The following is an 11,976-nucleotide window of genomic DNA, read 5'->3' as shown; positions in this document are numbered from 1 at the left end:
GTGTGTGTGCACAGCAGTTTAAGTACAAGTCTATGCCGAAATATGAAGACTGATTTCTCCAAATCTTTAAAGTTCCTTTTCCTTATCACAGAACTTGATTATGCTTGTTTGCTTTTGAGCCAAGAAGTTAACTAAAAACTCAGAAAGACAAGAATTAATGTTTTTATTCCAAAGATATTACTCCAAATGATATCCAAAGATATCATGCCAAGATTTTCCTCCTTGTTCGGAAGAACTCTCCTGCTCTCATGACACCTGAACAAGCAGCAGAGTTAAATATAGACATATTTCACATTTCAGAACTACTGAGGACGAAAATATGAACTTTTTTTAAGTGATACGACAGTGCCTCAATAACTTCTCTTTCTTTAATTCACAAGCCTGGTTATAAGCTGTTGCACACACCAATTCCATGACCTGCCCTTCCAACTGCGCTTTGAAAATTAAAGATAAAAACAAAAGCAAAGCATAATGATCTCTTACCACTATGGAAGATGTGATCAGAGGGTTTCCTTATGTCAGACAAAATCACATTGTCCTTCTCATATTGTTTCCTAAAAGGAAAATCAATATACATGAGTTGGGACATCGGGGATATAATCAGTCCTATGAAAAAAACCTTTCAAAGGAACTGTAATTTCCTCTCAGTCTCCAAATCCCTCCTTTTATGCCTTTCCTCCCCCTTGTTCCCAAACACACGCACCTTCAGTTCTATCCACACTCAGGCTTCCCTCTCCTTACTCCTGGCCTCATATTCTGTTTCTATCCTCACACCATTATCATCCCTATATTTGCCACCAATGACTTCTTCGTACCCCTAAGTTTTCAACTCTCCCTCCTCATTCTTCTCTCCTGTCTTCTTACCCTTTCATCCCACTCTCTCCAAATCCCACACTGTCCCTTGTTGGCGTCTATATGCACTTCCCTCTGCCCCCGGCACATCTGAAAATCAAGCGATTCATGTGGGGTTCTGTGTCCTACTCTGCCTAAATTAGAAAAGAGAGGGGGTGACACATTGAGTCAAGGACCTGCAATGACATCTTATTAGGAGGATAAACAAAATGTATTCTGAACAGTCGTTTAGATATGATATCTTAAAAATAGGAAGGGGCAAGAGGAGAGAGAAAAGATAACATGGTTATATGATGCTAAAGACAAGCTTACCATACTATAGAACTCAGATGTTAAATTTCAACTCTTAGGCCTCTTACCTCAAAAAGTTCGCAAGGCCCGCTCCAGGCTGGCCCAAGACTCCCTAGATGAAGTGAAAAAAAAGTAAAAATTTAGTCCAAATCTAACCAATGCAATTGTTCCCAGATGTAATGAAATAAGACTATATTTATAATCTTAGCTAATTAGGTAAACCCCGGGTTGGCCTGATAGAACCGAATCACCTCTAAGCTAGGACAGAAATCAATACAGGTAATGTTAGTTTCAGAGACAAAGCTCTCTCCAGCTCAGAGTGGCTGACGGGGAGCAGGGTACGGAAGCGGCACAATCACAAGAAAACTGGACAACCTCCTAGCTCCCTCAGCTAGGAATTCACTCCCAGCTTTGCCTTCAGTGTTTGATGAGCTCTGAAGCCTGTCTCCTGCAGGTAACAAAATACTCAAAGTCAAACGTAATTGTTTGTATCAATCTCTGGTGGGCTTTTCCAGAACCCCATCCTCCATTAGAACTGGAATGGGATGTATGTAAAAGGAGAAAGACATGGGACAAACCAAGGGATCCTTTGAAAAGAAGGGCAGATAACTGAAATGATAAAGAGGCATTAAAATAAACAAAATGGCATTAAAAATGCCACTGACAGAAATGGAAGAGCTGGGGCAGGGGCTGGAAGCACATTTGGGGGAACACCACCACAAATTTCATCTGGGAGAAATGAATGAGGCAGGAAGATACAGAATGCGGGATTTCCCTGTGAGCACTGGTTAACAAGGCCCTAAAACCAGGCCCACTGACGCTAACCTGGGCCTGGAAGTTGCTTCCTTAGTGGAGGAAGGAGGGACTAAAACAACACATAGACAAGCTGGGCGAATCGTGGAGGAAAGTGCAGAAGGGAATGGACTACAACTTGAAACCCATTCATAGTGGGAGAAGAGCAGGAGGCAGTGAAAGAAACACACACACAAACTGTGAGGAATGTAGTAAGAATCATGACAAGAAGCCACAGGGAGAAAACCTGGCGAGGAGGAGGAAATAAAACAGGTCAGTCACATCACAGGTGTGCTTGGGCTGGCTGGAAGCACATGGGAGCGAACAGTGAAGTCTGGCGTGAGGTGGGTATAGAATCAGGTTTTGGGTGAACACGGGGTAACAAGAATCAGGGAGCAAGTCTGGCAAGGAGGAGACTGACGGCCACGTGAGATGATGGAGGTGAGTTCCTCCAGGCAGGCCCTAGCTTATCCTCTCCAACACACGAATGTGCAGTAACTGCTAAGGATGAATGACATCAAGTTTGGGTTGAGGAGTTTGGCCAAGGAAAGATGCTTCTGGTTCCAGAATCCATGCTCTAGTCCCTGCACACTCCCTCTCTGTGAGCCTTCACTCCCAGGCCAGTCCTGATAGGGAAGGGGAAATCAAGTTCCAAGGCAGCTTTTGGGCTCCCTGTTTCCTAGGTCCTCTCTCAGACAATAAAAAATTATGGCAGGGAAACCAAGCGCTGGCAACGATGACCGAGTAAGGGTTTGGGACTTGCGATATTCTGGAGGAAGCCAAGAGTGGAAAAGGGAGTTTCTGATTAATACATGTCAGCTGGTGGACTGTGAGACATTCCAAAAACAAATACACACAGCCACGTAGAAGCTGCACAGAAAAGAAAATAAGCCGCAAACATGTAAAAAAAAAAGCCGGGGGGGTGGGAACTCAACCTGTAATGAAGACACGTGGCTGGTCTCTTTCCAAGAAGAGAGTGGAAGTTGGCATCTGCTGGGATTTGCCAAGGAGAGGGGCCCAGGAACTGGCCGGGCAGGGCGCCAATCCGACAGCCACAAGCGGGGCTCGGCGGCATCCGGCCCACAATTTGTCATAGCATCCTAACAACCGGCGTTTTCTCTTCGAATCCCCTGTAAGAAAAAAAGAGCAGAGTTCATTATGTTCTATTGTATTCTCCCAAACCCTCAAAACATAAACTCTTTAACCAAAATTAACCCTAAGTTTTCAGCTCATGAGCAAAACCATGTTTTAGATTCACGAACTGAAGAGACTGCTGAGTATGCCAGTCAAGAGCCTACCACGAGCCAGGCCCCGTGAAAGGGGATAAAACGTTTCTCATGCAAAGTGCAGGCAAACGAAGGCTGGATGGTGATTTAGAATTGGAATTGCACAACGCTGACATCAACTGGGATCTGAAAACAGAGCTCGCTGTTACTATACAGCGAGCCATACCCACCAGAAACACCAAGTCACTGGATCTTAGAGAAGGCTTTAAATTTTAGCAACTATTATCAATCTGTCCACGTACCATCAGAGAACTCAAAGAGATCCCAGGTTAAATAACACAGTGCTCTATAAATCTCCTGCTAACATTCAGATATTATCTTTAGAATGAACCAGATTAGAAAAGCAAATGCTTAAGATGAAAAGGTCCCCAGCAATATTTAATAAGCTATAACTAATTTCTGTTTTAAAGCCATCCCTTTTAGAAAGGATCATTTAGAAAAACCATTTTCTCCTTTCTTCCCAGATCATGTATATTTTGTTTTAGTGTAGCTCCTTCTCATCATCAGCTTTACCGCTGACCGACCATGAAATCAGTTCTGGCCTCAAAAGGTCAAGATGGTTCAATCAAACATGGCTTGAGACCGGACAATGCAAGCAGGGCTTCCATTTCCCCTTTTCACCCCCAACAACCAGACAAGCATGGCACAAGAGTAAATCGGAGCCACGCAGCTCGCTCTGCTGGTTCAAACAGCAAACTTCCCACCCTCTAACCTCAGGCCTACCGCACTCTGCACGTAGCTCCATGGCCTCCGCCTGTCAGTTGTAAGATTTCCAACAGAAAGGGTAGGTGAACCTTCAGAGCTGACTCTGGTGCCCCACCCCCTCAAAGGAGATAACCAGATCTCACCTATCTTATATTTTGCATCATGAAGAGAAAAGGTAAACCACAGTTGAAGGCATTTCCAGTTTAAGATATGAATTTAGCCTACTGCCATACCCATCTCAGTGCCTTGAGGAGATGGAAAGCAGTAATTCTAAATTAAAATATCAGACATAGCAGGAGCTTTCTTGTAATCCCTAAAACCCAAATATAGAGAACAAAAGGAAAATACAACCTTCTGAAAACATAGGCTTTAACCCACTTTTACGAGCTATGGTGGTTTAGTTCTTTAGGACACCGAAAGAAGGCAGGTAGAACCCCAGAGACTTCTGTCAGGTCAGTAGCTTGGCCCACCAGGTCCCCATTGTCAGACACAGCCCTACAAACCTGGGGCCCTTTGTCCTGGCTCACTTTCCCAAATAAGCAGTCGAGAACCTTCCACTGGCACATCTCTGGCTTTATGTTCCAGGTGACGATTGGAAGGGAGGCTCCAGGTGAGCCATGTTACAGGCAAGGCTCAAGGTTCTCTTCAAGCATCCCTCAGAAGGCCTTTGAGGAGATCATCCGCACAGCTATGGTTGACACCTAAGTCCAGGTAAGAACTTTGATTCTTAAATTAACTTATTTCAGCAAGTTCAAGGGGATGGTGAGGAAGCCAAGCTTGATTTACCAGAACACTGGAAACTCAAAGACAATTCTCAATTCCAAAAACAAAATAATAAATGGCCACAGTTGAAAAAGTTTTTTTGTTTTTTGTTTTTCTTTTAAAGGTTGAGGAGACTGCCCTCAAGGAAAAGGCAAAGCCTGAAGATATGAAATAGGTACAACTCTATTCATCTTCTCTTTCCCCACAGGGGCAAAGCACGGATGAGGCACAAATCCCTAATTGAATACTAAACATCTACAGTTTAACAATGTAGACAATTCACAATGGAGTTGGTCCTTTGTATTTCACTACTGTTAATAGCTAACATTTGATGCTCACTATTTGTCACAAGCCCAGTGAGTGCTTCACTACACTATTGAATTTAACCATGGCAGCCACCAGGATCCAATGCTTAACCATCAAGCAGCACTACTGTCCTTATTATGGAATTGTTTTGATTAACGATGCATGGAAGTTAAAAACAAAAACAAAAACCACTTCCAACCATCTACAGCATATAGTTTTTCTAAGTCAAGATTATATTGCTACTGCCAAGTTCACGTTAATACTCTTAAGGCAGCAGTTCTCAAGTTTTCTGGTCTTAAGACTCCTTTACACTCTTAAAAATTGAGGACTACATAAAGCTTTTGTTTATATGGGTTATATCTAACAACGTTTGCTGTATTAGAAAGCAAAACCGAGAAATGTTTAACATCTTAAATTCATTTGAAACCAAATAATGTTAACTTAAGCATATTTTTATAAAATAACTATATTTTCCAAAACAAAAATTTAGTGAATACCACTGTTTTAGATTTTGTACATCCCTTTGATGTCTGCCTTAATAGAAAACAGCTGGATTCTCACATCTGCTTTTATACTCAATCTGTTTGTGGCTTTGATTGAAGTACATGAAGAAAATCCAGACTCACAGCAAAAAGTATAAGGAAAAGGGAGAGATATTTTAAAAGTCTTTTCAGATAATTCTGGATACTCATTTTTGATGTACAAAACTCAACACCTGGTAGTTTCTCAAAGGTTAGTTGCAATGTAGAATATGAAGCCATGTCAATGAAACTTTCAGACCCTGTTACATTAAAACCTAGGAGTTTAGCTGATGCTTTGAATGCCTCTTTCATCCCTGCATGATTTTGTAATTTCATGCACTGGTCTTTTGGAAAATATTGGTTCAGTGATTTATGCAGAGCTTCCAAATATCAGCACAATTCTCTATACAGTATCAAAGTCGTACTGGTTAATATTACTACTAATCTCATCAGAAAATTCCCAAGCATTGGGACAGTATCAAGTTAACGGTGCTGGATACAAGTTAATTGGCAACAAATACTATTAGTTTTTTCCTTGAAGTCACAGGCTCACTTCTTTTTTTTTGGAAATGTATTCCAATTATCCAAGTACGAATAGCCATAATTTGCCATTCTTTGAAGCAAAAATGATTCTCTGTGAAAAAAAGGGCTCCAGTTCAGCTCACAACTCAATCACATAGATGCTTTACTTTGACAACCATCAAACTCTAATACAGAACAAGTGCATCCACTCACCACATGGCATACTAAAAATATACACCCTCAAGGGTCAAGATTTAATAAAATTTATCATTTTTACCACTTCATAAAGGGTATTCTTAAGTAAAGCTGGCAATTTTCTTTTTTCCTTTTTTTTATTGAAAGCACATGAAGAATACCATGTCTACTGGTATAGTTTGATGCTACAGCCTTGATTTGTGCAAAGGCACCAGTAGTTTTAACTAGTACTGCTTTTGCACCATCAGTTCGAATTCAACAGTTTATTCCAGAATACACCATGACATTCAAAAAAGTTATTCTACACTGAATACGTTACACCTACGTGTGTTTGCTGCTAATCATTCACTAAAAAGATATTTTGATGATTGGTTTGGTGCTGATACCAGAATACAAACAAAATGGCAAATCCAGCCGTGATTGCAAATTCTTCCATTGTAAGGCAAAAATACACTTCTGTTAAGATACTAACTCGGTCTTCATGTTTGCAGCTAAATTTTTAAATTGACGAATTTCTATATTATTAGAAAGTGGCAGTGCTGTGATTTCTTTCAATGCTTATTCTGCCAAACAAAGCTTTATCGTATATTTCTCTGGACATAGCAATTTGATAACTTATCCTGTCAGATGTTTCAATAGCTTTTTCATTTCTAGCTAGAAAGCTGTAATGAATGATTTTTGAGAGCTCATCATATCTACTTTTAAGCCATTCCATTCATTTTTTCTTTAGATGACTCTAAATGGTTGGTCTCAGAATGTTACCGGCACCACCTTATTCAAAAAAGTTCTATGTCATAAGACACATAAGGTAAATTTCTAACATCCGTAATACTGAGGACAGCATTATTATTTTTTATGTCTTATTTAATTTTGTCCATTTCTCTGGAGTAAATGTCTCCCTTCCATGAGTCAGATATCTCAGATATCTCATTTCATTTTTTAATTTTTTTGGAATTAATAGGCATGATAGTGTAGCTTTGAGTAGAAAAATCAAGTCTTCTCATATCCCCTTTTCAGTCAATAATCTATCCTTAAATATAAAAATGTACAAATATTCTTTTTAGCATATTAAATTTGAAAGAATTTTTATGCCATTTAAAAATTTAGTAAAGTTTTCAAAACAAGACAACAAAGCATACTTTTTATTTTTCCATGAAGGTACGAGGAAAACTTAAGAATTTCAAAGTAACGACTTAAAAGAAAATGAGGTCACAGAGATGACAGCAGGTATAACTGAAGGCAGCTAGTAAGTATGCAGTAGAAGTGTTAAGAATGAACTGAGTTCATCTCTGAAAATGCACATGCATTTATACTCTAAGCCTACTATCCTCCGAAGATTCTAGAAACGCAAGAATACACAAGCACACATTTTATTAGCCATCAGAAGAAAAGCTCTTCACAAGTTACGTAGCCTCTGGAAAACTCCACTATACACTTGGGAGAAAAATAATGAAAAAGGCAAATAGTATCTTAGTATCATTTTAAAAATAGTTTTGACCTCATGGACCCCACAAAAGTTCTCAGGGAACCCCAGGGTTCCCTAGATCACACTTTGAGAAAAGTTGTCCTAGAGTAATACTTGTTTTGCCAAGCTAGTTGTTAAATTTACATAGGGAAACCATCAAAGATTCTCAGTCCCTCCTTAAAGATCAGATGATAGTCCACAGACTCTCTCCCAAACACGTTGTTTAACTGCAAAGAGATGAAAAAGAAACAGGTCAATAGACTCTCCTCCAGAAATGATGGAACTGTTCCCCAACTAGGCCTCTCTAGGGTGGCTATTATATAACGTCTCCTATCTCCTGGCCTATATCCTTAACTGCATTAATCACAGCAGAACTTTAAGACAGTAGAGGCATCACCGAGAGGGTGGGGGTGATAGACTCAGAGCTCAACTGTCTTTGGTAATTGTTTCGAAGTGGGGTGGGGGTTGGTGAAGGAAACAAGAATGATAATACTGAGGTCTCTAATGTGTGCTGCTGCAAGAATGGTCTTCCTAGAGAAGCAGGTCAGGTGAGAAGATAAATGAGTTTGGTTTTGGATGTGTTGGTTTTAGGTGCCAGGAGACAATATGGCTGCCTCTCTCCTAAAGCTGAGAGCTCTGATGAGCAGTTCCTATCAGCGCCTGATGCATGTCAGTACTCACCAGACACTGTTGTGTTGAACAGGCAGGTAGGAAGGAGAAAACAAGAAATACCAGGAGTTTGTCTATATCACAAAACATAGAATGCCCCTGTTCTCAGAAAAAAATTACTTCAGTTTCTTAAGGAAAGACTTCAATTATGATTGTTCTGAAGAGAGATAATTGTTTCCGGAAAAATAAGAGAAGCTCCAATTTATGAAATATTAAAACCCAACAGAATAGGCCTTTTTCCTGAGTATGCACCATCGGTTTCCCTTTATGTTCTTGCTGTCTTGTGATCTCAAATTTCTAATTATTCTTAGCCATGGAGATAGTAAATAAGGGTGCATTAAGTAATGTCTCCAGCACATTAAGCATGAAGCTAAAAGCATCCAGCCCCGATGAATGAATGGATTAAGAAAATGTGATACACACATGCACGCGCACATGCGCATGCAATGAAATATTATTCAGCCTTGAAAAAGGAGATCTTGTCACATGTGACAACATGGATAAAACTTGAGGACATTATGCAAAGTAAATAAGCCAGTTACAAAAGTACAAAAGGCCAAATTTTGTATAATTCCACTTGTATAAGTTATAGGTTATGTAAAGCAGTCAAAAATCATAGAAACAGGAAGTAGAAAGGTAGTCGCCAAGAGTGGGAGAGAGAGGGGATATTAGTGTTTGATGGGCATAGTTTCAGTTTTACAAGATGAAGAAGTTCTACAATATAAATATACTTGCCATTACTGCACTATAAACTTAAAAATGATTAACACAGTAAATTTTGTTGTGATTAAAACCACAATTTGAAATAAAATTTATATTAAAAAACAAGTCTCCAGCCCCAAGAAATGGTCTGTGCATACACATATTGCTGAGGAGCTAGGAACTTCCACCCAGTGAAGATCAGTGGTGCTCCCAGAGACTTGACAATACAATTGCCTACCAAACCTAACTCATCTGAACCCCCAATCCATTGTCCCATTGAATCCCTATCAATTCTTTTTTCACTTGCCAACCTGCTGGAACTATTGTTCTCCTCCTACTGCCTTTATCTTTTGTTCCAGTCTCAGGGCTCCTCAAAGTGGAGCTTCCTGCTCTGGACTCAGTGAAACTGCTTTTACAAGAGGTCAGCCATTGCCTAGTTGACAACTTCCCAGCCCCAGCGCCCTCTCTCACTTCTACAGGACACTGATGACCAGGCCCGCCTTCATGTCCCCTGGATTCTCCCCATCTCTTATTCTGCTTTAAGGATCAATAACGCTCATAAAACATATCTGCAAGGCAGTCTCACCTTTAAACTTTCTGGTTCATGAAGTAATAATGTGTCCTCTTAATAGTAATGACTCAAGGGAAAATCAGGCACCTCATAACTACTGAGAGTTGACAAGCACCTGCTCTCCTGAACTCTTATTGAAGCTTCACAATAACCCTGAAGCGGGGATCTTTTCTCCCTTACACAGGATGGACTGATCCACCCAGGAGGAAGCCGGAGGAAACCAGGTTGTTGAGTCTCAAACCCTCTCTCCACCACCCCCACTCGTCTCCCTCAAGAGAAGAAATGCGACCAGGTACCTAAGAGAGAAGACAAAGAGGAAACACTCCCTGGCAGGTGGCATCTTCCCGACCACCCTCTACCCGCTCCAGGCGGCTCCTCCTCCCCGCTCCCCAGAGGAGAGCACCGACCAGCATGGGGAAGGAGGGTTTCAAGGCCACGCGCCGCACTCTCTCCTGTGTGAGCCTACCTTGCCAAACCTCACTTTTCTTCATCATCAGATATGGGGCAGTGAGAGGACCACCAAAATAGATTATTGAAAGAATTTAACAGAATCAATCTACGAAAAGCACATAGCAAACTGCTCAACGTAAAGACAAGAAAGACTCCAGCGAGCATCTGGGGATGATCTGAAAGCCAGAAAAGGGTCAGGGGTGGGGAAGAATCCCGGAGCCCTAAGAGCGAGCTACAGAGGGCGGCCTGGCTCTGCGGAGCGGGAGTCCCCCTCCCCCCATGCACATCTGCCCTGGACTGAGACCCAAGAAGATGCAAGGGCTTGCGCTGCACACGGGTCTGTGGCCTCGGCCTGGTTCCCATGGAAAGGGTGTGAGACCCCACCCTCCTCGGGGGTTGACTGGATAAACCGGTTCCATGAGAACAGCCGCGGCGGTCCCGAGTCTCTGGCGGGGGATGCCCTTCCAAAAGGTGGAAGGGGCAAGGTGTCGTTCTCTGCGGGCCCCAGCAGAGCCCCGGGCCTCCTCCAGAGCTGACCTCCCAGCTCCGCGGTGCCCGCTCAGCTCCGGCGCCGCGGCCGGGTCGTATCTATCCCGCCAGCCGGGAAGAGGGTGCCCGCGACGTCGGCCTCTGCTCCCAAAGGGGGCTGAGTGCCTCGGGACAGCCACCCGGGGAACCTCCAGCCACCTGCGCACTGACCTTCCGACGCAGCGGCCCAGAGATGCTGCGATGTGGCGCGGGAGCCGGAGCGGCACGTGGCAGTCGGCCGGAGCGCAGCGAGCAGAAACCTCAGCCGGTGCCCGGCGCGCTGCGACTTTATCCTCTCGGCGCCCAAACCCGCGCCCGACGCACCAATCCCCTTCTTCGACGTGAGCCGCTGGCGTGGCGCCAGGTCACCTGGGGGTGGGGCTTGGAGCCGAGGATCGCGCAGGTCGAGGTGGCTAAACTCTTCCAGCGAGTCCCCGCAGGTCCCTGGCCGCGGGCTCCCCTCACCCAGCCTCTGCCTGGCACCCACCCCGTGGAGAATTCAGGGGCCGCGAGGGGCGCAGTAGAGCCCCGCGCGCAGCGTCTCGAGTAGCGGCGGTGCCAGCCTGCCCCTCTTCGCGTGGGCACCGTCAGGATGCGGACAGCTCTGCAACGGCATTCCCCTAAACGCAAACCCGCCGTTCCGGAGCCTCAGAGAACCCGCTCGTGTTGGCTTTTAGCGGCTCCGCATTGGACATGGGAAGAATGCAGGAGGCAGAAGAGAAAGCTGGGAAGATAACTGAGGAAAATGCCCGGGACGGGAGTCAGGAGATCTGGTATGGAGAGACCTTGAACAGCTCACTTCATCTCAGTTTCCCACATGGTATTTACATCGCTGTAAGAGTAAATGACTTACAAGCCACAGACCCCGGAGTCAGTATCACCTGGGAGCTTGTTAGAAATGCAAATTTGAGGCCTCATCCCAGACCTGTGAGTCTGAATCTTTGGTGGCGAGGCCCAGCTAGCTGTGTTTGAGCAAGACCTCCCGGGGATGCTGATGCTGCTAAAGTTTGAGAAGTTTGTAATGGGGCAGTGGTGCTCAGACCTGGCTGCATATTAGAATCACCAGGAGTTTCTGAATTTCTCAAAGCCCAGGTTGCACTCAAGACCAAATGAATGTCTTTGGGCGGGGGCGGTGAGGTGCGGGAATCCAGGCATAAGTATTTTTTTAAAGCTCCTCAAGGGGTTCCAATGTGCCTTGCTGTCAAGGTTGTGAACCACCCATCTTCCCTAGAGGCTTGGTACTCAAGTGTGGTCCCTGGACAAAGGAGCCCCCACCCAGGGCTATTAAGTCATAATCTGCATTTTAACAAGATCCGCAAGTGAGTCTCATGCACATTAGGGTTTAGGAAAAACAGTTCT

General features: G+C 43.6%; 1 protein-coding gene across 1 annotated transcript in view; it reads right to left on the bottom strand.

The window, feature by feature from the left end:
• LOC111739115 (L-threonine 3-dehydrogenase, mitochondrial-like) overlaps window positions 1-10,871 on the bottom strand; it is a 15,769-nt gene extending 4,898 nt beyond the window's left edge. The window contains 4 exon segments of the mRNA XM_023530168.1: window positions 484-554; window positions 1,212-1,255; window positions 2,871-3,065; window positions 10,789-10,871. Of these exon segments, the coding sequence (XP_023385936.1) occupies window positions 484-554; window positions 1,212-1,255; window positions 2,871-3,029 (274 nt within the window). The 5' untranslated portion in view covers window positions 3,030-3,065; window positions 10,789-10,871.
• Between the last annotated feature and the right edge of the window lie 1,105 nt (window positions 10,872-11,976).

The sequence above is a fragment of the Pteropus vampyrus genome, unplaced genomic scaffold (genome assembly GCF_000151845.1).
Source record: "Pteropus vampyrus isolate Shadow unplaced genomic scaffold, Pvam_2.0 Scaffold47, whole genome shotgun sequence".
In the NCBI taxonomy this organism is placed as follows: Eukaryota; Metazoa; Chordata; class Mammalia; order Chiroptera; family Pteropodidae; genus Pteropus; species Pteropus vampyrus.
This window is presented reverse-complemented; position numbering and strand designations above follow the sequence as displayed.